This window comes from Diadema setosum, chromosome 17, assembly GCF_964275005.1.
Source record: "Diadema setosum chromosome 17, eeDiaSeto1, whole genome shotgun sequence".
Lineage (NCBI taxonomy): Eukaryota > Metazoa > Echinodermata > Echinoidea > Diadematoida > Diadematidae > Diadema > Diadema setosum.
The window spans coordinates 34946262-34973644 of NC_092701.1; the positions used below are offsets into that span (position 1 = coordinate 34946262).

General features: G+C 38.0%; 1 protein-coding gene across 1 annotated transcript; it reads left to right on the plus strand.

Moving 5' to 3' along the window:
- LOC140240384 (serine/threonine-protein phosphatase 1 regulatory subunit 10-like) lies at positions 1 to 27181 on the plus strand. Its single transcript, XM_072320154.1, is given in 19 exon segments — positions 1 to 119; positions 7932 to 8038; positions 9937 to 10023; positions 10669 to 10804; positions 11754 to 11805; positions 12311 to 12370; positions 12897 to 13295; positions 14122 to 14230; positions 14964 to 15082; positions 16047 to 16177; positions 17036 to 17060; positions 17687 to 17935; positions 18507 to 18652; positions 19573 to 19776; positions 20540 to 20878; positions 21449 to 21545; positions 22455 to 22703; positions 23143 to 23331; positions 23959 to 27181. Coding segments are annotated over 19 exon segments (2802 nt in total). The 5' UTR covers positions 1 to 116; the 3' UTR covers positions 24060 to 27181.
- The last annotated feature ends 202 nt before the right edge of the window (positions 27182 to 27383 follow it).

Here is a 27383-nt window from a genome sequence, read left to right on the forward strand (position 1 = left end):
CAGTCACAGTTAACCTAACTCCTGTCGAAGGCGTGTTGGCCTCTCCAGAAAATCTGCTCGCACACAAAAATATATTCCTCATAAGAATATATTTTTTACTCTTCCATACAAACAAAATGGTAAATGAATGAAATCAAAATGCAGGACGGGTTAGAAATGGACATGGGGAGGGACAAAGAAATGAGGCAGGGCTAAAGGAGAAAGAATGGGTGGGGCTTAAGGAGAAGGAAGTGAGAGAGATTGATGTGAACGAGTGAACGAGAGTGATGAATCAGATAATTCAGAGGTGTCAGAAAAAGAAATTTCAGGAGAGTCAAAGTGAAGAAATAATGTCAATTCCACCTTCAAGCCAGATTGTTTCTATTTGATAACATTCACTTATGTTAGTACATGTAGGTTCAAGGCTGAAGAAGTAGAAAAAAGAAAGAAAGTAAGGCTCATTGAATAGCAACAATGCAACAGGGGAATTTGATTCAGGAGTATTGAACCATTATTACTTTTCAGTGGAGGCTTTGCATGAATATGTATAGAGCAGCCATAGAGACTAATTTTTTTTTTTTATCTGTTTCTTTGAAAGAAGTTGGGTTCAGACCAAAATGGTGCTGGAAATTGACAAATAACTTCCTGAAGTTTCTATTCTGGTCGTGTATGTGTGATGTGTGTGTGCAGTATAATTGATGGCCAATACTTCTTGATACATCTATATGACAGAGATCCCAATATGTAGACAAATGAAACAAAATTACAGGTTCATTTTGATTCAAGAGCTAGCATATCATATTGAAAAGGTACTTTTAATTCTTATGACTCTATATCTTCTTATTTTTTCTTATTACTACATTGCAATTGTTCCATGTTATCAATAATGGTAGTAAAGGCTTTTAGCATACAGAGAAGTTTTGTGCTAGCAGTTATTAATTATTTTTCATTTATATATTTTTTTCCTGTAATAGATTAAAGTGGATAACGGTGCTATTTATTATTTAATGATTAGATGGATTTGGCACCTCATAAATCTCATATAGTATTATTATAGGCATAAACTTTCTAATGAAAGGCATTACTACAGTGCAAATGCTTCATCAGGATTAAAAGCGGGAGTCATTCAAATTAACTATCACCTTAAATCCTTACTGTGTCGTGACCTTGTAGCGTCATCTTTTGAATGTGTTTGGGAATTCAATAGGTCAAGTCTTCTCGTTTTTGTGTTTTCCTGTGTGCTGCTTTCTTCTGTCATCCTATGCTTTTGCATTCAATCTTATTACAGTCAGCACACACACGCACACACACACACACACACACACACACCAACCAACCAAACAATGTAAATGTGACAAGAGAAGGGAATATACTGAACATTGGTATGGGATTGGTATTGTCACGGAAAGGGGTGTAACAAGGGGCAAAGATTTAAGGACCTCTACTCACATTGTAGAAGAGCTAAGTCTTATTGGAGGCTAATAAATCACCTTAAATTTTTACATCAAAGCAACTTTCAAATTTGTACTTTTCACTGTAAAAAAGTTCCATGTGCTTAGAAATTATTATTATTATTACTATTATTTTTCGGGTCTGTTCATTCAAGTACATTGAGTGAAAAATGAGAGAAACAAAAAAAAATTTATGTCCTTCAAAAATGTGTATCAATTCTCCATGATACGAATTGTTCAACACACAATCACTGTTTGCACATCTCTCCTATCTTCACTTGAATGTGTAGTAGAAGGGGAATTTTGTGATAAAGGCAGATCCTATGTCAGGTGAAAGGGGGGGGGGGGGGGGTTAAATGTCAAAACAAAGTACACATGCAGAGCCCAGACAATAACGAGTCGTATTTCAAAACGGGCTTTGTAAGCAAATCTCATTATTATGGAATATAAAGATTGTTTGGGTTTTTTGGGTTTTTTTCATAAAGTAGCAAAGGAGAGCTGAGACAAGATATATGCCCTTTCATTTCAGGTATTTAAACTGTGTTTCAAAATGGGCTTTTCAAACAAACCTTGTGTCTGGCAAGCAGCTAAGAATTTTGCAGCGAAAAAAAAAAAAGCGGGGAAGGGACTAACTACATCATAACTATATATTGTGTAGTATTGTGAAATAACAAAATTAGAGCTTGATTGGTGAAGAAACTATGCCCTGTCCTGCCAAATATTAAAGGTACTATTTGCCATTTGCAGATGAAACAAAAACCCAGCTTTAGTGCCTCAAAATGGTTCTAAAATGTGAGATATGGATAGACACAACCAATGTAAAAATATTAATCAGTATAATCAATGTTCAGTATTGTTTAACACACAAAATTTGAACAATAGTTATAATAAGATTGTTTCTAGAATAAACCATGTGCAATTATGGTTTATTGAGAAAAATAGTGATATCTCCTACAGTTACGGCTTATTGAGAAAAATAGTGGTATTTCCTTATATTTATGCACAATTTTTACATGGTAGTTTTGTGGTACAACTGACCTGCACATATGCATCAAATGTGATAATTTAAATATTTTTTAAAATCACTGCTCCCGATAGTAAAGAGTATCTTTAAAAAAAACAAAACAAAAAAACAAAACAAAAAAAAAACAGCTTTTATGAAAGAGAAAAAAAAGTATGCAGGTGGTCAATTTGTTTCAAGGGTTTTAAAGCTGCACTTAATCAAATTCAGCCAGACATTCCACGCAAGCTCAAAATCGATGTATATAAAATTTAACAGTTCATAATGGCTAAAAAGAAGAAAAAATAAAGAAAATTAGAACATAGAACATTAGAACATTGGGGGCCCTTTCATTTGCTGTGTAAGGGCTATTTAGTTTGCCCTTTCCCCTTTTAAATGGCTTTGAACAGCAACTGAAGCATTACTTGGAAGCTACACAGACTTTGTAATGACACACACATACATATACACACACAAATAATGATGAAAAAAGAAAAATGAGAAAGATGCAACAACAAAAAATAATAAAAAAAAAAGAATGGCTGCTAAAACCAAATTAAATATGCAAGCATTAAAACAACAGACTGTACAGTGGCATTTGAAATCTAATTGCCTGTTAACATTTTGATCGCCATTTGAATTTACATGTAGTACATCTAGCAGAAAGAAACAAGAAAAGTTAATTTGGATTTTAAAAAAAAAAAAAAATTGATCCTTGTGCATATACAAGCATTATACCAGCATGCCACACAGAATTTGGTCATGTGCCCTTTGCTATGTTTTCCAAATCAGAGCATTTCAAATAAAGGGACTATTAACATTACAAAGCACACAGCACGAAAGTGTAATAGAATCTGTCCCATTTTCTTCTCTTTTTTTTTTTTTTTTTGGAAGGGGGGGGGGGCATGTCAGTTTGCCTACATAAACGATGGCAGTAAAAAAGAAGAAGAAAGAGTCTGTTGAACCAACAGGGTTAAGGAGGTCAACTTGATTTCTTGCCAGAAAGAAAGATTTTTCCCCCTTTTTTATCTAGAGTACAATGACCTTGATCTGTGAGATCGTATTGGTGCATACAACATTTAACCACATTAGTCACAGATGCAAAAACATGTGCAATACTGTTGTACCATATAACCATGCAGAGTAATGGGGGGTTTTCCTGTGAACACTGCCTCCAAAACCAGCCCCCCCCCCCCCCCCTCCAAAAAAAAAGTTAATGGGAATATGATGGTAATAATGATTAGATTCATTTTAGCCAGGGTAGCCTCTTCTGTATTGCTACTGTTCTCTACCAGAGGGCCCTGCTATTATTTATTCCCCTAGCTAGATGATATGATTCATTGATTAGTTTTGACATTCATAGTGCATGAGTTGAAAAATTAAATAATCAAACCTTTTGACTATCATACAAATTTTATTTTGAGTGGGTTTCGGGAAGAGAAGAAGTGACAATAAACACTAGAGAAATAGATGCTCGTCTATCACATGCATGTAATTCAATGAACATGGGACACTGCAATACACAATCTACCCTTTTCACCAATTCTTGCTATGTATGTAAACACTATAGACTCAAAATCTGCATCATAACTCTGAGGTCTATCCAAATTGCAGCTGTAGTACCGACATTATTATGCGAGATGAATATATTATATAAACCATAGTAAATCAGGCACTTAGTACCAGTACTGTGAAATCTATGAGAAATCAATGTCTATATCTTCATATATAGAAAGACTATGATTGCCACTGATAAAAGGCTGAACTTTCTGGACTACAAGAAGCCACTATAATAATTATTTCAGACCTACATGCTGCATGTTATGAAAAATGTTTTGAAGGCTTGGACCTGTTTTTTCTTCTCACTTGCAAAGTGTTTGTTAGTCCATTGGGCTCCAAACTGAATATTGAATTTCAATCTGTGGTGTACAAGGTAAACAAAAATTAATGTAGACAAGAATAAAAACAGATAAAATGTGCATGATGTGATCAAAATCCAATCCGAACAAATTCCATGCTGTATGTTGCGTGTGCAAACAATGTTTTCCCCTCCTTTGCTTTGTTTTGCTAATTAAACAGGGAAATGAAATGAAAATGAAATGAAATGTTTGGATTAGTCTCATACACCAGCCTCTTAGTCCAGTGCATGATTGGTTTTGGTGTTGCTGTTAGTTATTACATGTGCTTGTCCGAAGTGAAAGAACTCTGTATGTTTCATGGAGAGGTGAACTGAAATAAGGTGATAAATGTAATAATGGTAGCGGGGGTAGTTTAAGTACTAGTGACTCTGATAACAATACTACTGATAATAAAAGATAATGAGTAGTAATTTAGCGAAGTGATTTGCACTTAATTGTTGTTATGGATAAGTGCTCAACTGATGAAGTTCTACTCGATAAATGCTGTTTATTTATATTTGTTTAACCTTTCAAATTGCATCATGAAATGCGGTGGCCCAAAAACCATGCCACCGTGGAGTAATTCCCCCCAGAGTTATCCTGTTTGATCCCATATGTTGTCCAAACCAGATATGATTCATTTCCTGTTGAGACAAAATGTCTACAAAATGTCTATACTGATACCTTGTAATGGTACACCATAATGCAGAGGCTTCCACAACTGGTGCCCTCATGTTTGAAATTCTCTGAAGGGAGTTTCTGCAGTTTTCATCAGAAATTATTGCCCAAGTGGTTTTGTAATTTATGCCTTTTTCTTTTTCTTTTCTCTTTTCCATCCGTCCTTGAATTCATGTGTGTCATTACCTTCAAGAACTGAAGGAAAACTTTAAACCAAGCATGATATCCATAATATCACATACACGCATTATCGTAAAGTTTAATGTTCGATTCTTCTCTCCCTTTTTTTTCTTCTTTTTTAGATGTGCCATGACTTTCAAATTTGTGCCAAAGAAATATATATATCACAGAAAACCTTTTCCCCTATGCCCCACCTTTGCCTTTCTTTTTTTGTTGTGGTTAAGAAACATTATTTGCAACTCAATTGGGATATTCTTTACAATATCTCCATATAAGATGGAAGTTGAGGAAGAGAGAAAAATGTAAAATTTTAATACTCTTAATGAAAACATATATTTACTGACAACATTTTACACAGGTGCATTTGATAAGAAATGTGTATATTCAGTGCACTCCCGTCAAACGAACAGAGATATAATTATAGAAAATCTCATTACAAAAAAGTAAGACGGTGGGTCCCAAAGTTGTTATCTGTTTATGTTTGTATACTCAATTGTTTGACTATAACAAAATTTTGACGTAATGTAAAAAAAAAAATGCCAGTGTTGAAGACTTTGGTATTACGGGAGTCGCCTTTTGTAACTTGACACAAATTACTATAAGTGATACAGTTGTAGGTTTTTCTCATTTGACTATCAAAGTGCCTATTGACATAATGGCATGATATTAGTACTGCTTCTTGTTTACCTAAAGTTGTAATATATTTGATAGCTGGCAGTTTTGATATATTACACGGCATGCTCTCATGAAAAAGTTTTTACGAGATCTTTTTGTTGATATAAAGAATTGTTTTCTTAATCTAAATAAATTAAAGTGCCTCCTTGTTATTTACAATCCTACTATCCAAGCTTTGTGTATCAAAGAAACTTTTCTTATTCAGTAGTTAACCACTTGATGATCTCGTAATTGTAGGCTTTGTAATGGTGGTATATCTCTTGCAATGAATTGATGACATCTTGATGAGAAAATGTGTTACAAGTAATTTTCTTTTAATGGCTCAAGCATTTAGCACAGTGAATCACTTAACCCTATGCTTTTTGCTTATGTTGAGACTACTGATTTTGAAGAATGTAATGATGATAATAAGGAAGATTGGAGGGAGAAACATAAAATGATAACTGTAAAAGTGGATATTTTTTGCACAAGTAATGTTTCACACTCAGACGGGTAAGATGAACTTGTCATGTTTTTAATTTCATGGAGTCGAAGAAGTAATAGTTGTGTGTTTAGAAGCCGAAATATTTGCATGCTTTTAGTTTTGCACTAGTTTCTGGTTTGTGTACAAAAAAAAAAAAAAAAAAAAAATGTGCACAATGCAAAAATGTCCACTTTTATGGTAACTGTGATGAGAAATACATGAATGATGAAGATATGTTTTGGATTTATTTCTGCCTGCATGATTGTAAAGGAGAATACAGCCTCATATACCTGATACATGTAGATATAATTGGGCATAGCAAACCCAGAGCTGTGTGACTGGTAGAACTGTTAACTATTTTCGTGATACGTGTAAAAGTGTGTGTGTGTTGGGGGGGGGGGGGGGGGCTGGGAGAAGTGCCTTGGAAATGAAAAGCTGTAGTTAGTCATTAGTTGTGTATCTTGAAACTTACAATTGTGTATGCGGAAGATGTGTCACAGAGGGAGAGAATTGGCAGCTTGTACAGTTGTCATGTAGTGAATTATGGTGCACACAAATTCCTAGCATTTGAGATTTTTTATTTAATTTTGATACATTTATTATCTTTTTCTCCAATATTATATTTTATATCCTTACTGTTATTATTATTATTATTATTATTATTATTATTATTATTATTATTATTATTATTATTATTATTGTTATTATTATTATTATTATTATTATTATTATTATTATTATTATTATTATTATTATTATTATTATTATTATTATTATTATCATCATCATCATCATCATCATCATCATCATCATCATCATCATTATTATTATTATTATTATTATTGTTATTGTTATTATTATTATTATTATTATTTAGGTAGGTTTTATTTCTCTGCTTGTATGAAAGAAATCGGTATGACCAAGTCAAAAATTTTCACATGAGAATATACAAGAAAGTATGTATAAGAAATACACGATTATGTAGATAGATAATATAATTATGTACATATATTTCATGGTATATCTGATAAATATGCAGGTAGAGGAAACTGTAATCGATAAAGCAATTGGCTTGACTTGGATAATGGCCTTGTATGATTACTTTTCCATCATTGCAACATCACTTTCAGCTCTCAGTTCAAGGTGATATTTTTAGGGAATTTTCTCTCCCTGCCCTCATATTGCATAGCTGCATCAGTATGTATGTTATTATGGGTACAGGAAAACTGATGGCAAAGGCAACATGTATGAGTGATTTCCATGCCTATTTCAAACTTGCCAACTAATATCATGGTTTTATGACATTTAGTACTTTTTTTTTCCCTCATTATGAATGATAGTATATGTTTTTAAAGGAGAAATATATTCCAAAATATATTAATTTAGCATGCTTAATGTGGACAATTGTCCCATTTTTATCCAAAATACTCGTATTTAGTTTTGCCGTTATTTTTTTTATTTTTTTTTATTATGCATCGGTATTTTTATTTCTTTTTTTTTTATTTAATCTGCAGAGGTTAGCTGCCTATATGTTGTAGAAAGACTTTAATGTGTTATGAATTTATGTTATATGATATACTCCACTTTTTTTGTCTTTTATTTTTCAGTCTGGAAACAATCCTGTGGATCCAAACCAGCTCCTCAAAGCTCTCTCCACACTCCTGTCTAAAGAAGGCGGGATCAAAGGAGTGCCGGAGGTCTCCAAGATCATCGTGTGAGTACCAGCATGGTTGCACTCGTTAAAGTTAACTGCTTCAGAGTGGGGGGAGACATGATTGAGCAGGTGGAGACTGAAAGTTTTCTTTGTGTCAGTGACTAATGCTACCAGCTCTATTCACAACATATTTGCACAGATGCCAACTGTTCATACATTTTTTTCTCTTTTTTATTTATTTATTCATTTTCATTCATTTATTTATTTTTTTTTATAGTATTTAGTACTCATTTTGTCCAAAATACTGCAGGCCTAATGGAATATACTGGTTTTTCTTCTGAATTTCATTACTTAAAGGGTGTGTATAGTTCTGGTTGAGGTGAGGATTTAGCTTTTAACGTTTTGTGAGATATTCAGAAACCACTCTATGACATGTCAAAAGGCATGCAATTCTAAGGGGTATCAAAAGTTTATTTGATGAAAATTGGTTTTGAAATGGCTGAGATATCCCAAATCAAGGTGAAACAAAGAGATCCTAATAGAAGGCGTGGCCTGTCGCCTTTCATTATCATCACTTTTTTGGATATTTTTTTTATATCTCGGCCATTTGAAAAAGTTCCATCAAATAAACGTTGAATCCTTCTTAAAACTACATGCTCTTTCATATTTCATAAGAGGTTTCTCCTTATCTCACTTAGGAATGTTATAAACCTGAATCCCTACCTCAACCAGTACTGTATAGTCCCTTCAACATGTCTATTGTAAGAAAGGTAAAGAGTACTGTTTTTCCACAAAAAAAAGAAAGATATATACTTGTAGGCCATATGTGTTTTTCAGCCATCATGATACTGCGAAGTCGTTTACAAGGTTGGCATCCATGTGTAAGCGAAGGCAATAAAAGGCATGTTATAATGGTGTTTGTACTTCGGTTAAAGTTTTTGAACTCCATTCTCTAGCGTTATGTCCTAGCCTAAAACCCTATTAGATGTAATGCTTACCAAAAATTTGTTGTACCAGAACTGGAAGAGATGTGAATCGTAATTATTGACTATGCACCGAGTGGAAGTCATGAATGTAATGGGAGTTTGATGCGCCACATTTCATGGAATTCAAGCATACCAGCATGTGGATATAGATGCACAGGGAATTATGAATTTTCCATGCACAGTGTTTTTCTTCTTCTTCTTCTTCTTTTTCTGAGTGCAAAGTTGTGGGTATAATTACATTGCCATGCAGACTGTCTAAGGTTTTGCTTCAGTAGCTTACACAAAGTCGCTCAGTTGTTCTGGGTGCTGCTCCAGAGAACCTGCAATTTTGCGTCTTTCAGTAACTGCAAGCGTCTTTTTGAAAGTGCCCAGGGGCTGGTGCTCTTTTAGAGCCAGGTTTGTGAAGCAGATGGATAGGAAAGCTACAGCCATGATTTATGGATTGTTTACAGTTTGTATAGTGGAGCCTTTCTTCTTCTTTTTTCATCTCTCTTGGATAGCCACTATAGACAGGTTTGACTGTAGTGTTGTAGTCCTGATAGCTACTAGAAACATGCAAATTAGATATCTTTAGCTGTTAAGGTCCTGCACAACTCACTTTCATTGGCACAAAATTACTATTGCAACTGATTGACAAAATACCCTTTACTGGCATGAACTAAACTGAATCACTATTATGCTTATTTTGTAGTTTCACTTCCTAGAAATATTTATAAACAATGCATGATAATTTTACTACAATTTCAATTTCATTTCCAATTTCCCTCACAATATCACTTTCTGTGCTAGTGAATGTCTTATTCATGCATGATAACTGGGTCTTTTCTCTTTCGCTTCCTGAATTTGCATCAAAAATTTATGCATTCATGTATGAGTGGATTCTTGTAAGTTCAAGTGCAGCACCAGTATGTCATCAAATTATGCTTCTCTGTGAATAATTCCTTCATTTTTTCCCCTCAATTTGATCAACAGATTGATGAAAAATGCCCGGAAGATGGTGAGCCGCTGCATGTACATCAACATCCTCATCGCCACCAGGGAGAAGGAAGTGCAGGAAAAGTAAGAAACGCTTAATCTTCTACAGATACTGAAAATGAGAACATTTTTGTTCAAGTAATTTTTTTTTTTTTTTTTTTTTGCACTGGGGCGGGTAAGATGACTTTTGTATTTTTTTTATCTACAAAATTAAAACATTTATAGTGTTACTTCAAAAAAAGCAGAACAAACTGTTTTTGTGCTTTTAGTTTTGTGCTAGTTTGTCATGCGAAATGTGTGGGTGAGTGAAATGCTTTGTTACCAGGCTGTAGGAGAAGAAACCGTATCTATAAATTGCAATTCTGTACCGAAACGGTCTATTGTCTGTTAAAATGTCAAATCTCTTTCTGAAATCAATAGAAAGCAATGTTCTCAGAGTATTTAAACCTAGGTACAAATGCTTCTCGATGATAGGACAAAACACGGTATCCTTTGTCACAAAATTGTGCTCATTACAGAACTTGGTATCAACATTGCTCATGTTTTTAGAAGCCATGCACAACAGGAACTATGTACAATATTTGCAAGCTTTCAAATGCAAAAATTATTGTGATGTCAGAAGATAACATTACAAAAAAAAAAGACTTCAAGGTTTCCATGGTCAATGATATACTTGTCCCAACCATCGCCTCTCATGGCATACCCTTCTCCCTCTGCGTGCTGTTTCAGGTTTCTGGAAGAAGGTGGCTGGGAGTTGCTCAACAACTGGTTACAGGATGCCAAGAGCGGCGACCACAACCCGATCATCGTAGAGCTGATCAAGGTCTTTAAGGAGCTTCCAGTCACCATCGACATCCTGAAGACGGTGAGCTGAAAATACCAGAAGGGAATTCCCCCCATTAGTATTGCCACTCAGTGGCATGCACTCCTCTCTATACATTGTGGCCCCCTCTGTGCACATGTATGTAATCATCTCACTGATAGCAATGTTCCCCTCTGTGAAACAGAATTGAGCAAAACATGTAAATGTATGTGAATCCCTCTCTGCTATTACGTAGGACTTGTCTTAAAAACAAACAAACACACACACAAATAAAAATACCAAAAACAAAACAAAGCACTGTCAATTGCACTTTATTAGTGCAACCCTCACAGTGGTAGGGCCTCTCAGTAAGAACAAAGAGAGATTTTTTTTTAACAAAGTAATTGTGAAGTGAATGTAATAGCATTAATGTCCTCTGTTGAAGACACCATTAAAGACATGATTTTACGGAATGTCATGACTGGAAAGTGTATCACTTTGTACTGCACTGTTTTGGGTATTTTTGCATTGGCAGTTCGGAATTGAAATCGTACTTACTGACAAGGGTTATAAGGTGTACGGAAACATTTTACATTATTTCTATGATCAGAGATCTTCCACACAGTGTTGTACGTACACTGTTTTTACTATCACTATTTTATCAATAATGCACTGTCTGGGCAACACTGAAGTGTGTTGAGTACATCGCTTGTATATATGGTGATGTGACTCCAGAGACTGTCTGTTGGATTAAGATTAGACAAAGATTTAATTTGTTCAAAGGTTTCATGCAGCAATTACATGTATAAAATGTTGCATGAGGTACACATTTAATCCCCAATGTATCATGCACTATCTGAACTTAATCTCTTCCCAGTAAAACTGTGAAGTATGTGTCGTAGCAAAGCAGGTAGACTTGTGATGTTTTTTACTGGACCGCATTGTCACTTCTATCTACATGTACAACACATTATTCACATGTCTTTATTCCTTTTCCCAATTCTCTATTCAGAATAACACTGCTAAGATCATCAAGTCATTTAGTAAAGCAGAGGGTGAAGATGGTATGTATAATTGTTCCCACTTTCCTTTTTATTGGGGGAGGGGCGGGGGAGGTATTCCGATTTCTTAAGATTTCTGCAAAGATAAGGCATTTCCATAAGAGCAATCAGTTTTGTTGTTGTTGTTGTTTTCTCTGTGTGTGTGTGTGTGTGTGTGTGTGTGTGCGTGCGTGTGTGTGTGTGTGTGTGTGTGTGTGTGTGTGTGCAGGGTCCCACACCTGGAAGAGTCATTTGAACTTGCAGATCATCAGTTGACAAGTTTGAGCCCATATATTGGAGTGGATACTTTGAAATGGATTCTTGAGATATGCCTACCAGTAATTTCCTGCATCATCTGACCAGCTGTATTATAGATCAAATAGAACATGCTTTGTCTGTGTGTGAGTAACCCAGTGGATGATAAGGCATTCAAAATGGTGCCATAGTTTGTTAGTGTGCAACAAGAATTTGGCATTAGATTCCAGTTAACATTGATATTTCTTGGGTGTTTTTACTTCCACAACATTAGATTTGAAAGCCATGGCCGATGAGCTTGTCACAACGTGGATGGCTGTGATCAGAGGAATAGGTATGTACTGGCTTCTGTCTAGTTTGTTACTTTGAAACGATATAGCTGTAGGAAAGAGGCAGGTCTACAGAATGTCTGTATATCTCATGTAGTCTTTTCTCAGTTGTACTGAATGGTCTGGAATTTGTTCTTTGTGGGTTTCCATTCTGAGACAAATATAACCGCTAAATATGATCAGACTGATACTGTTGATCTCTTCGTGAATGCAATACAAGTATTCAGGATTACTTTTGCTTTCCTTTCCTTTTTTGGTATCTCATTTTTCTAACTCACTCCACACAAGCATGCAAATATTTCCTTGTCTATCTTCTGCATATCAGCATTGCTTCTTGGCTATATAAGTCCCATTTATGCAAAACCATGTCGGTCTGTTGCAAATATCGTAACTAGGACAAAGAGTTGCATGTGACCGTCAATTAAATTGCTCCTAATGTATCTGGTTGTAGTAAAACACTGATAACTTTTTCCCTGTATCTAAAATTATTTCCTTTATCTAAAATTATTTCCTCTTCACCTTTGTGAGCAGACAAGGAGAAGGAAAAGTCACCAAGTTTAAAGAAGAAGGGGAAGAAAGTGAAAAAAGTGAGCAAGCCCGTCGCGAGCAACAACGATCGGGATGCCGATGACGAAAGTGAGGAGCCTCTCTCCAAACGCCTGAGGATGGGCTCGAACGATGACAGTGAGCCCATGGACACTAGCGAATCGGGCTCGACCGGAAAGACGGGCCGAGTGACCCGACTTGTTGCTGTGAAAGCGGCTGCCGCGGCGAGGAAATCGTCCACCGAGGATGCGACGAAAAAGGAAGGAGATGCAAAGAAGTTGAAGGTTGGCGAGAAAGTTGCGGAGAAGAAAGAAGAAACAACGACAAAGACAAAGAAGACAGCCAAAGTGGTCAGACCTGCACACACCAAATTCAGATCAACAGGTAAATGGATTCTATCTATGTCTTAACTATCATACGTTTATCTTGACATGAAAGGGCCTTTGTTGTGCTTCCTTAATTAACTCAACCTGTTTTATGAAAACCCAACCATGATAATGATTGAAAATTTGTATTCACAGCACAGCACTGTACTTCTCAACATCCACATTAGAATATGAGCCTAAACTTTGTATTGTGTCTTATTTTAGTTTGTATGTTGTATATTGATGGTATCTGTTAAAAGAAATGGTATGTGTTACTCTTACTGTCTAGAGATTTCTCTTTATGTCTGACCCCACGAGTGGATTGCTACGGGTACATTGATGGATTTCATTTCAGTTATTCAAATTCATGAAATTCTTTCGTCGAGATGTTTTCATGCAACTGATTGACAAATTGCCCCACATCGACGTAAATAAGCACTGATAAATTCAGTGCTTATTTACGTCGATGTGGGGCAATTTGTCAATCAGTTGCATTCATTTCAGTTGTTGCTTCTTCTTTTTTTTAATGAGCATTGCCAACAGGGCTCAGATTGGAGAATATATGTCCAGCTTTGCCTCATTATATAAGTGGATTTCTGGGCAAAAGAGGACTGATCTCTGTTTTTGTGTGAGAAACTTATAAACAAGTAATGGATCATTACAGTGCATCGACCTTGCAAAAGATTGTGCAAACATTATGCTTTCATGGAGTCGATATGAATTTTTGAAATGGAAGTATTCATGACGTATGTGTGTGAGTGGTGTCTGTGTTGTGGCACACACACAAAAAAAAAGTCCTTGCCCCGAGGTGACCTCTAAAGTGAATCCACTTCTTTGCCTCACAGGACTGGAAAAAGAAGCAGACCTTCCTCCACCAAAGATGAAGAAGAAGGTTCCTGTCCAGCCCTTGAAGACAGAGAAACCCATCCCAACGATAACCATCAGGAGAGATGGGTAAGGGACTCCTTTTCTTTCTCCGTTTAATTATTAGGGATCTTGCAATTTAAATGATTTTACTGATGTGCTCTATTTGTTCTTGTTTTTGTGTTTTTGTTACCTTATATATCATATTCTTGACTGCGTTAAAGCTCAAGTTAATTATGTACTGAACAACTATGTTGTCATTCTTGGCAGGTTACAAGGATTTACTAGTATTATGTTGTCAAGGAAACTGAGAAATTCATGCTCGGGTATCCTCTGACTGGTCACTGTCATGGATGTTACAATTAGTTGGAGGAAGTTAAAAAGGGTTGGAAGTTAAATGTGGTGACATCTCTGCACTTTGTTTTCCATTCCTCTCCTGCAGGAAGGAGAAATTAAATACCGGTACGTTCTTTGGCTGTTTACATGTATGAGATTCACTTTCTTGGGACTTACTCTTTTAATTGTTATCATTCATCCCTATGTAACAATTATGAGAAGTGTGGGATAGATTACTTACATCATGAATTCAAACTGAATGTGACATCACTAGAAAACATGTTAAAATTGGTACAATATATACGGTAGACAAATATGTGTGATTTGTGCTCTGCATTTAGCTATACTCAATTTGAGTGTTAACAGCACTGGTGGATGTGTTGCTGAAATGCATGTGTCTGTATTTTCTACCAACAAGCCAGACTAAAATTGTGTGTGTTAATATGCACGTTGCCCCCTTTATTGTGCTTCTGTTTCTGCCCTTCAGGCCCCTGTTTAGTAAATCCCTGTCTCCCACGGAGAAGAAGCCCCGAACTGATGATCAGGCCAAGCCAGGAGTGACGGCGGCACACCCCAAGATCAAGATCATTCCTCCAAGACCGAAATGTGAGTGTGCACCTCATTAATAATCATTTACCGTTCAGTGTTCCACAGTAGCCTGCCATACTTGAGTGTGCTTGGCAGTAGTAGCAGCAGGCATGGTAATTGTGATTTTTGTGGTGGGAAGTAAAGTGCTCATAACCTGAAAAACAACAAGGAAAAGAAAAATTTTGAAAATATTTGAAAGATAGCACCCAAAATTTTATTTCAAGACAGTCTTGTCTGTGTTTGGAGAATCAATGCTAACTCTTACTCAAGACTTTGGTTTTAGGAAGGTGGCAGAGGAACCTATATTGCATCATCCTTTCTCTGGCAGGCCATGTTTATCTTCATGTAGACAAACTACTGTAGACACTATATATTTCAAGGTTCATTTGTTTGTTTGTTTGTTTGTTTTGTTGCTGTTTTTTACAAATTTTGCAGGTCAGGTGCTTCTTAAGAATCATAGATCACAGGAAAATGTTATCTCTGATCTCAATGTAATGTGATGCATATGCTTAACATGTACTGGTAGGCAGCAAACAGTACATGAACAAGGTGTGTGATAATATTGTATGTAAGTCGGACTCCATGATAGGGAATTTAAGCACTTGCGAAATCGTCAGAAGTCCCAATTTGGGAAAAAACAAAAATGGACTTGCTAAATATATGGCATATGCAGTAGTAGTGTAAGATTTGTGTGTGTGTGTGTGTGTTTGTGTGTGTGTGCTGGTGTCTGTGAGAGTGGTGAAGTTGAAGAGAATTGCTATGTGTTGATTATCATAATGTGGTGTTAGTACAGTGGAATGTGATTAGCGCTTTTGTGTATTACTAGCTTTAGAAATATGTGTATTACTTTTGTGTGTCACTATCCCCCACCCCCACCCCTCTATTTTCTGTACTGCTTGTTGTTGGATGACATTTTGAAATTCATGCAACCCATCACAGACAACTTTTTCAAATGTGGGCAACTTAACTTTTCTTTCGGCAGTGCAAGAGAGTTCAGGTTTCTTGGATGCCCTCAATGCACCGAGCTTGGCCTTGAAGAAGAAGATTCCGAAGAAGGTAGTCCGAACCAACTCAACAGGCAGCAACAAAGCCAAGAGCCCCACTCCGCCAGAGGTAGGGTCTTTGCCAGAAACCTAGAGAACACATATAAGCTTTGGTACATGCCATGGGCGTACAAAAGTAAGATGCAGGCAAGAATGTTGAAAGCCAAGCATCAAATACTAGGCTTATAAGGTCTCCCTTGTGTGTTTTGAAATGAATGTTGTATTTTACTTTCACATTTTTTTTTCCTCTCTTGTGCACATTGCTCAAATTTTGGCATGAGAAGTATTTTTTCCAATTAAGGATGAAATTTCTTTAATTAACAGCATTAAAGGTCCTGTTTACCTTTGGGAACAGTGATTTAAAATTTTTTCAAGATATGACATTTAATGCATGTGTGTCGGTCCGTTGTACCACAAAACATCCTATCTATAAAATGTTCACAATAAAGCCTAAAATATAAGGAGATATCTGCATTTTTCTCTATAAACCGAAACTGTAGACGGTTTAATCTGGAAACATTTTTAACATAGCTATTGTTCACATTTTGTGTATTTAACAATAAAGAATCAGTTATACGATTCAAATTTTTACAGTGGTTGTTTCTATCCCTAAGTCACATTTTAGAACTATTTTAAAGCACTGATGCTGGGTTTTTGTTTCATCTGCAAATGGCTTTGATATGTAAAACTTTTATGCTTCTTATAAAGTCTGTACTATGAAGAAGAAGAAAAAAAATTAAAAGAAATGACAGCAGTTCAAATGTAATGATTGTGCTTCATGAAATTGCTGTTCATTCACAAACCAAACAGACACAAAAAATATCACAGCATCCACGCAATGTAAATGTCTTGCACCCGTACCAATCTTGATGATGTAGAATGTTTTGGCATGTAATAATGGTCTGACTCTTTTGCTGATTGCTTTCAGGAAGTAAAAGTGGAGCCTCCAAAATGTGAGTATTTAGATTTTCTTTTATGATACCTACCAAAAGAAAATTATAAAGTTTCATGACAGCTGAATGATTTAAGTTCAGTGCACTAGCTGATTCTGACTAACATCCATTTAGCACATAACAACAATATCACATATTTCTCTCTGGAAGTTCCTTATGTATCACAGTAAAATGTAGATACTTAGTGAAATCAAAAAAAAAAAATATATATAATTCTTTCTCCTTCATCAGAAGTGTGTGGGTTTTTTTTTTCTACCTGTATCAAGCAATGCATATATTGATTGAATTGAAATAATATCATCAATGAGTGTTCACATATATTAAAGTGTTCAGCTGCAGAGACTGAAGGATGCAGATATGAATATATTGTGAATATTCTCATAACTGTATCTTCCAAATGTAATGAGGTATTGTGACTTTTGATACCTCACTCTCATTTTTCAATGATGGAGAAGTGCTTAGATACGACAAGAGTCATGAACCCCATCTGATTGGAATGAATCAAAGCTCATGTAAACGATGCCATCTCGTTTCACCACAGACAAGTTCTACAAATTTGAATAGGGGAGTAGATGTCAATAATTCAAATCTCTTTTTGTTAATCCTCCATCACCTCGGCACGGCAGTCTCCTTCTACTCATCAAACCAGCCGGAAGAGGAGAAGAAGGAGGAGGAGGCGGAGAAGCAGGATGCGGGGAAGGAGGAGGATAAGGAGGAAGGGGACATTGGGGAAGACTGGAACGAGGAGAGGGTCGTCTCAGTGGGAAAGAGCAACCTCAAGTTTGGTCCATCCAAGAGCAAGAAGAAGGTCCGCTGGAAGGAGGAGACGGACCTCGTGGATGTCTACTACTTCGTGCTGGACGAGACAGAGAGGGGTGAGTGTCCCCCCCCCCCCCCCCCCACCCCTTGGGTGTCTGAATATGCCCCAAAGAAGGCAGAAAATTCACAAGATCTTATTTTATCAGTCATTCATTGCAAAACTTGCATAATTGTGTCATTACATTTCTCCGTGAAAGTTTGATTAAGGTGCATGCTTTTGATTTTACGTGACATTTCATTTCTTTTTATACTGGGGGGGGGGGTGGTCTTTGAGGCCCTCAAAGCGTAAGCTGCATGGCCCTCCTCGGTTATGATTAGAGAGGAGTTTATTCTTGGAAATACTTCAGTACATTCTCTTCCGTCTCTGTGTCTGGTTGTGTAGTTGGCTGTCTGTCTAATGCGTTCATGTTCATATCTTCAGAAGGGAAACTTTGATTTCAGCTTTGAGGTATACATAATTGCTGCATCTATACCTGTAAGGATTTCACAAGATAAATTTACGTATAGTTTGGCTGTGACTTAAAAAGCAAACAAATATAATGATGAAGTGTGTAGTTCCATGTGCGCAAGGTGATCATTATGCTACTTCTGATTAACCTTTCTGATTGACCACTCCCGTGGCTGCAGTGAACGTGAACCGTGTGAAGGACTTCCAGGACGCCATGCAGAACGAGAAGTTGATGGAGAAACAGGCAGTGCTCAACGCCATGAAGCAGGGCAAGGACGCAGAGGACGAGAAGACAAACGGAAACAGCACACTAGAGTTCTTCCAGGTAGGCAGCAGTGGGGGCAGCGCAGTGTTCTGCCTTTTAGGGACAAATGTCGCCATTCCACATAGAGCTGGTCCTCTTCTACAGAAGTGCTCATGTTGTAACTGATGGCTGTAAAGCTAGAAATTTTTACGCGCATGAAACTTATGTGAATTTTCTGAGGAACCAAAATTCACGAAAGTAAAATGGGCATGAAAGTGTTTGTGTTCACAATTTATTGAATGCCAGTGGCAACTTTTGTGAAAATTTCATTCCGCAAATGTTTTTGGTTTTACAGAGTGTTTTTTGCACTATTTATGACATACTTGTTGGCATTTAGTTCATTCCTCTCCCCCCCCCCCCCGAAAAAAACAGAAAATGTGACCTCAAGATAAAATAACAAATCCACTCCATTGCAACCACCTCATATGAAGGTTGTTTTGTTTTAATAAGGTGTAGAGGGAATTACTTAATCCACATTCAGTAGTCGTTTGAGAATATTATCATCCAGTCAGCAAACAAACTACCTTAAGGGTCAAAGGTGATAATGTACTTGAATCCCTGGGTACATCACATGATCAAGATAGTGTACCACATCAGAAAGGTGAAGCTCCCAAGAATAGGGATGGCCAATATACTTGTGATCACATCCCACCAAAGGTATATTATGTGAAGGGTTTTTATTTTTTGCAATTCATCCCATTCTTTATGAAATTTTGAAATCTCCATAGACTTACTTCAGGATCTCCAGTGGAATCATTGTTATTGTGAAATTGAAAAGGGTAATATTTATCAGAAATGTTCTCTTTTATTGATGGTCTGTGACGCATTAAAGCCAGATGGATAACACCTTCTTTAAGGAGTGACTTTGTCGAGAAAATGCGGTCAGTGGTGATCAAGGTCATGTCAGCACATGTCTGCTCTGCTCCTTTCCCCTACCACAGTGGCGTAGACCCTACCCCATCGACCTTATGGGAGTTGTAGTGAAGTTTGGCACCAACAGCACAGAGCGGGAGGTGCAGGCCAAGCGGGAGCAGACCGTCCTTCAGGAGATCTTCTTCGACATGGCCAATCTGCCGTTGACCCCCAAGGAGCCGGACCCGGAACCCAAGCGGGCGGAGCAGTTCAAGATCATTCCCCTGGAGGATGTGAGTGGAAGAGCAATTCAAACAATTCAAACAAGCCAAACAATTCATACAGTAGTGTATTGTGTCTCGATCTTATTTCTTTATTAATATATGTATGCCGTATATTGCCCCATATCCACTCTGTAGTATTTTCAAGAAGGGAGTGGCATATTTTGTTTGTATGGATATTAGTGACCACTTTCTTGAGCATGAATTATTGGAACACTGTAGTAGTGATATGGTATGTTGGAGAAGACTCTGGACTGTCTGAAAGTCCAGAGTCTGCAAGATGTATCCATTCTTGGGCAAGATGTTTGTACTACGTGATGATGATGTTGGCAGCGTTTTCTGAGAGAACATTGCCTACAATGAAGGGGTTACCATGGTTACATGAGTCATCTTTGTCATCATCCTCGTCGTCATCATCATCGGAGTTCTTACAATGATTGTATTGATTAGTGTTATGCTGTGTTGAAAACAACCTGACCCTTTTGAGCATTACTCATATCAAAAAGGTTTGATTCTGTCGGGGATAATGTAGGTCAAAATTACATAACCATTTTATCATTCTAAAGTTCAATGTATGGATGAGTCAAAAAGTGATGCAAGTGTATCATATTGTTGAAGTGCATTGGTATTTGGCTTAAAATTTTGCTTATGTTGCGCATGTAATCAGCTCTCTGTAATTTTAGCTTTGAGAGGCCAAAGGGGTTCCATTGAGTGACTGAAAATTTGAGACCCTTCTGAAATTTGAAATAATATTGTGTCATATCACCACTTGCAGGAGGCTAGTATGGAAGCCAGTATGGAGACTGGTGGGCCCGAGCACATGTACCCTCCCGATCAGACCCAATTCCAGGGCTTCAGCGATTTCAACATGCCCGGGCAGGGAGGCCCAGGGCCTGGACCTGGACCTGGACCGGGGCCTGGACCGGGACCGGGACTGGGGCCCGGAGGAATGAGGCCCCAGGGGCCACCTGTTCCCCACATGGGTGGTCCCCCAGGTGTGGGGCCCATGCACCGGCCTCCTCACCCTCAGCAGCACGGACCCCCACAGGGCAACACCCCTCCCTCACCCAACACTACCATCAAGAATGTGCAAAATCTGCTGGCATCGTTGTCGGTTAGTGTGCTGTGCCTCCTGTTTTGTCTCACAGTATTGTAATACAATTCAAGTTAACTGCTGTGTTGATTATCTTTTGTTCGTGGTAAAATCGTCATACCCTTCTTGTAATGAAAATTTGGTCTGGTGTCCAGTCAAGTAGGGCAATGAAACTCAGTTCCACACACCTCCTCCTCCCTTCTCTGTGTAAACAAGGGAGTAAATCAAAAGAACGTGAATTGTCAATTGCAAGATTGCACTCTCCTGATAAAATATGGTCTGTGTGAGAGCAGTACCTCCAGACCGATACCAATAAAAGAGATCAGTCAGTCTGCAAACAAATTACAGTCATGGCACTTTCAGCAATGAGAACAAACATTTATCTTTCATTTTAATGTGACAAGGAAGATTATGCAATGCCCCCACCCCTCCCCCCCCCCCCCCCCAAAAAAAAAGAAGAAAAAAAAGTGTTAGATGTTGCCCTTCTGCATTGCTGACAGACAGTACAAAGAAGAAACACTGATATCTATTTTCCTGTTAAAGTTCCTTTTTAGTCATTGCATATTTCTTTTTCTCCCAATATGTGTGAAGGAGGGTGAAGCCAACAAGCCTGGCAGTGATCTGCTTAACAAGGAGAATCTTGACAAGCTGAAAGAGATGTTGGAACCATTCAAAAATCAAATGCCTGGTGAGTTTTATGGATAGTGACCTCAGTTTAGAGGCAACCCTAAACCCAAATTTTTGTCTTTTTCATGTTAGGTTTACTTCTAATTTTCACTCACCCTAAGTGTGTCACTTCTGCGTCAAAGACATGTTCATATGTCTATAGGCCACTTCTACAATTACCAGTAATCTTTTGGTAGTTACTTATCTAATGATTGTCTGAAATAAGGTTAAACTTGTCATTTTGTAAAGTATTGAATGTACTTTAGAGCTGTGCAAACGTATCTTGCTCCTTCTTTTAGTATGTTGTCATTAGTTCATGGCATAATGTGTACTCCAAATACCATTAGTTTGATGCATAAGGTAAGAAATAAAACATCATACAAAATGAATATACAGGAATTGTATATTCCAGGCACTATCATGAGTTGAATGCTGATGAGTAATGGATGTAGTAGTTTGTTGGTTTGTTTGTTTGTGTTTTTTATATATACCAGACACAAGGTTTAATCCTAACATTATTAATCATTTTTAGGAATGTAAGATGTAGGGGTTAATCTGTTGATAAAATTTCTTCTCATTATAGGAAATTCTTATAAGATTGATTGCAGGTAATGTTCACTCTACTAAGGGTTATACAAGTCAATTGACACCCTGATTTCAATCCTCATTCATAATACTGAGTGTACGGTTATCCATTGTTCTGAAATTGAGTTAATCTGAGAAGAAATCGGTCACTATCTCCTGTGTGTGCCAGGGACTTTGGACGAAGTGTACAATGCTATGGGATTTCTGGGCCAATCAGCACTCAAAGCATACAAGCAGTTGAATGGTCCGTGCTGGGGATCATGTAGCATCCAGTTAATTTTTTGATGACTCCCGTCTCGTAATGTAGCAGGATTTCCATTGAACTTCATTACTTTTTCCACTTCAGACAACCAGCACAGGGACAACAGTGGAGGTATGGGCCCTTACCCACCGGGACCAGGTAACTTTGGCCCGGGGGACTTTGGCCCTGGCGATTTTGGTCCTGGCTTCAGACCAGGTGGACCCCACCACGAGCCGAGAGGACCGTTCCCCATGGGACCCAATGGCCCAATGGTCAGGGGGCCTGGACCTGGTCCCGGTCCCGGCCCCGGCCCCGGCCCCGGTCCAGGTCCGGGCCCAAGGCCACGTTTTGATGGTGAGTACTTGCTATTAATGCCTGTTATCAACATCCACACAGCAGTAAAGTAGGAAACTTTTGAGGTCAGTGAGTGGGTATCATAATTTGCAAAGTGCATTGAACGAGATCGTAAATGAAAGCAAGATATTATTCAGAGAGGTGAAGGTTCAGGTGTAAGTTTCTTCCGTCATAACTGTTTCTCCCCTTGGCAGACTTGGGAGTAACATATTTTCACATTGTGTTAAATGTATGGTGTATGAAGAGCTCGAAAGGCATTTCTTCATAGCAATTTGCGTGTATATTGAACTGCATTTCATTTCCTTACCAACAGCCATTATATAACAACAATCATAAAAGAAGTGTTAAAAAAGGAATGAAAATAATACTTTGAAGTGTGCATCCAGTCACCACTTTGCCAATTTCTTAACCTACATGTATCTATCACTCTCAAATGTAGGACCAAGCTTCAATGGCCCATTTGGACCAGGGTTCGGACCGGGCCCAAACTTCTCCGGCCCGGGGAGAGGCGGAATGGGTCCACCAGGAAGGGGTGGAGGATTCCCAGACCGAGGGATGGGCCCAAGGGGGCCTTGGAGAGGTGGCCGTGGAGGAAGAGGTGAGAAGATGAACCCAGCTTCCTAGAGTCGTTCCCCTTTATCCATTAAAAGGATGTACCGGTAGCCACTTCTTGGAGGGTGTAGCCAGTATTTTTATTGACATTGTGATGGAGAATTTCGCTTTCTCTCTTTTAATGCCTGTTATACCACTTCAAGTGCAAGTCTGTTTCATGTTTAAGGTAGCTTTAATGCAGCGCTGCACGCTGGCACTGGTGCGATGGTCCCTGACCAATGAAAATCACTGTCTGACCAGTAACTTTTGCAGGAATGGACCAGGAAAATCTTGGCACATACTCGTGTGACATACAGGTCAGACCAGTAAAAAAAAAAAAAAAAGGGGGGGGGGGGGGTTAGTGTGCAGCCCTGTTAGATTAATGTTTTTGTTGTTATTTTGCATTTTAAATACTGAGTATAATCACACATAATCACAATATCGCTTGGTGTAAAAGTGTATGTTGGGGAGGAGTGTGTGATATACAATAACCATATGTAATCAGAAAGTAATTACTTTTTCTGGGTTTTGTTTTTGCCAGAAATAAGGTCATAGTGAAGTGATGAAAGGAATTTAGCAACAGAACAATGCTTGTTAATGAAACCAATTAGTGGCATCTTGGCTAAGTTTGATGTATTTCATTTTGTCTGCCTTACAGGTCGAGGAAGGCAAGTTTGCATTCACTTCAAGTCGGAGAGGGGCTGCCTGAGGGGTAACAAATGCCACTTCCTCCATCCTGGTGTCAATGGACCCCCGTTGTCATGACAGCAGTGCCCCGCCTAGCTGTCCTCCCTACCCCCCCATCCGTCCACACCTTGGAGCGTAGCGTGAACAATGCGATCCCCAATCCCTGCGGCTTTTGTGAGGGCTAGATGGACTGTGTTACATCATCAGTGACTAAGAAGCAACTTTTAAGTTGATCAACGTGCCATGCCAGCTGACAAAACTGAATCAGACTAAAAATGGAGACTGCATAAACATAAAATCTCTGAACTTCAGCAAATCATTGATTTTATGTGAAAAATAAAAATGCCACCAATCTTGATCACACTTCAATCTGTGGGATCACCAATTCTGTGTTATGACTCTCCTACCAGGAACTGGCTGCCATGATGAATGGTACAGAGAAAGGAATGAAAAGAAAACTGCCTCGTTGATGCATGGCAGTTGAATGTGCAAGCGAATGAACTTGATGGTGACATGCTGTGGAGATTTAGATGCAACTGCGCAAAGTTGTCGTACATGGTGCTTCGTTTCTTTGATTTTGTGCTTGTCATTTATCTCAGAGGCATAGCGGCTGTCATTTTCCAAACATCCACGGAGACATTGAAGAGCGATCAATTAGTAGCGGTCGGAAATTGATGAGTCATTTTGTAGGCACATCGCGGAATTTCTTGACGGGAACAACTATTGACAGTTAGGACCATTAGATGAAAAGTCGACTTGTTGTTCACAAAGAAGGCAACAGCAAAAGAAAGGAAGTTCCATGAACCATTGATGCGAACTTCCATTTGCAGAAGCAGTTTATTAGGGGGTTTTTTTCCCGAATATTTGGCCCTTTTTGCCAAATGTAGCAGATTATACCAAATGCTGACCTTGATATGACAACATCAGCAACAACAAGGAAACGTGGCGACGTGGAGGTTTGGCAAATGATGGCTAATACCTTGAAAGGGAATTTTTTGTTCTGTCTGATCGGCAGAGATATAGCTCTGCATTGAATTTAGTTTAACTCTGCGATGTCGGGCTTGTTCTGCATGTTTGTTGGTATCATGGAAACAAGAAAGAAACTGTTTTCTCGTTCCTTTTTTTGTCATGATGGCGATGAGAATTGAATCCTATCCAGACAAGCGTGACTTCGGCTGTCTTCAGTGGATCAGGAACTATTCGTCATGGCACGATTTCCTTGCGTCTTGTTTGTAACCAATCTAATGTCATAGGGAAAGTGGTGCCAAACTGAGAGAATCATGTGTAAACCATTGGCAGTTTCTGTCCAAAGAAATTATTGTCCAGCAGGGGGTGGGAGAGTGTTGCGCAACACGTTATTTTTCAGAGCATCCATGCACATGCTCTCACGAAAAAAAAAAAAAAATAATGATGATAATCTCAATTGCTGAGTGAGTAGATGTGTGATCGGCTTTCAGCAATTAATGACTTGATTACCTGATAACATTGCTTTTTAATCTTTCTTGCCATGTACATCCATATGCCATCCATTTTCATACCGTGTGTACATCGATGAGTGGCCAAGGTTAACTTCTTGTTTTCTCTGTGTTTTTTCTCTTTTTCCAACATCATTATGTCTGTTTTGTTGCTGTTTAAGTTCTTTGTAATTTCTTGTGAGATTACTTTTACTTTCATTTGTATTTTGTACTTGTTCCAACTGAACCTCTCTTTTTTGTAGGGAGTGGGGGAGGGGAGGAATAATTGGAATCCTTTTGCATTTGATCATTACATAAATACTTGAGGGAAAAAACACTTGAGGGAAAGCACTTGAAAAGCACTTGTGGGAAAAAAACAAAACAAAACAAAACCAAGGTTTACTTCCAATGTGCGTGGCATATAAAAGTCTTGCCACTACCAAGATTTCCTCTTGATTTATGCGCAAAGAGAGAAAACAGGAATATCTAGGCGCTATACAGTAAACATCGATGTTTTTGCGTGATTAATTTTTCACGCTGAATGGCTCAAAAACATATTCGTGGGTTGTTAAATTGGCGCTGCTCAATTATCAACCCATTCACAATGTGCATAGAAAATTGTGAAGATATTTTTGCGGGTTATAGAATTCGCACTAGCCAGAAGTAGGGGGGTATCCACAAAAATTAATGTACTGCAAAAATGTATGCGTTTACAGTAATGTCTTTAGCAAGACTCACAGGCACAAGTGCCATTTGATGTGAGAACCAAGTACGGGAAGGTGAATACCGACTCTTGAAGTTTGCGTAATTGGCTAGTCTTTCATTCTGAAGACTGTTCTGGAATAAATTTTCACAATTTACTGTCAGTCGTAAGTCACACTTTGAAATTAAACTAGCAGAAACTAGGAATTCACTGATATGGAATTACAAATATTCTATTTGACAATGAATTATGGATGTTTGATTTTCCAATACCCAAAATGAATTGTCATTTCCTGTATGATGGGCATACACGATGAACGTTTCCTAATGCCCTCAGAAGTTATGTGAATATAACATTCAAGCAAGTAGAACACAATGTGGTCGATCCCTCAGTTTGCAGGTACCTCATCTTCCCCTTTTTTTCCTTCTTTCAAGATATCAGCAAGGCATTTTAAAGACTCAAAACATACAGAGGAAGGTGTATGATTAGTTTTTGGTTTGTTGGCTTGCTTTTTATTGGCCCTCAGAAGTGTACCAAGAAAAAGAAAAAGAGAGATGATTTTGAATGTACAAACCACAGCTTCTTGCTGCTTTGGAAGTGACCATGGTAGCATGTGATTTCAATACTGCCTGCTGGAATTGAGGTGCACAAGACATCTGGTAGGAGAATGTGTGATGATTTTAAACTTGTCATGCTCTTGTCCCTCATGCTTAAATGTGACATGCCTTGTATAATATTTGCTTAGATGTACTTTGCCCATGTGCATACAGATTCCCAAGTACCCAGGTAAGTCCACCTGAAACAATGTGGCCAGAATTTAAATTGTGAAGATAGTGATAGCCCAAAGTATTCGATATGGAGAAAATCAAAGCTTGTAACACTGTATTTGGTGGTATGATGCATAACTGTCCACCTTCCTGATATGCCCTAGTCACTGCAATTTTGCGAATGTTATACAAAACATGTCACATGGCCATAATTTACCCCCTTTCAATCTCGAGATGAAATGCCATGTAGTTAATATCTTGTATTGATAAGGAAATGCCGGGGGGAGGGGGGGGGGGGAGGGGAATGTTAATGCACAGAGCTCTTAACAAAGGCTATGATCACTCAACCATAGTTCATGCATGCACTACTAATACTATTAATCACAGCCCGAGACTGCCAGCAAATGACACTACGTGGGAATGCCACAAATTTCCATGTGTCACCTTGACACTGTTTATGTGGCAGGAGGACAGATTA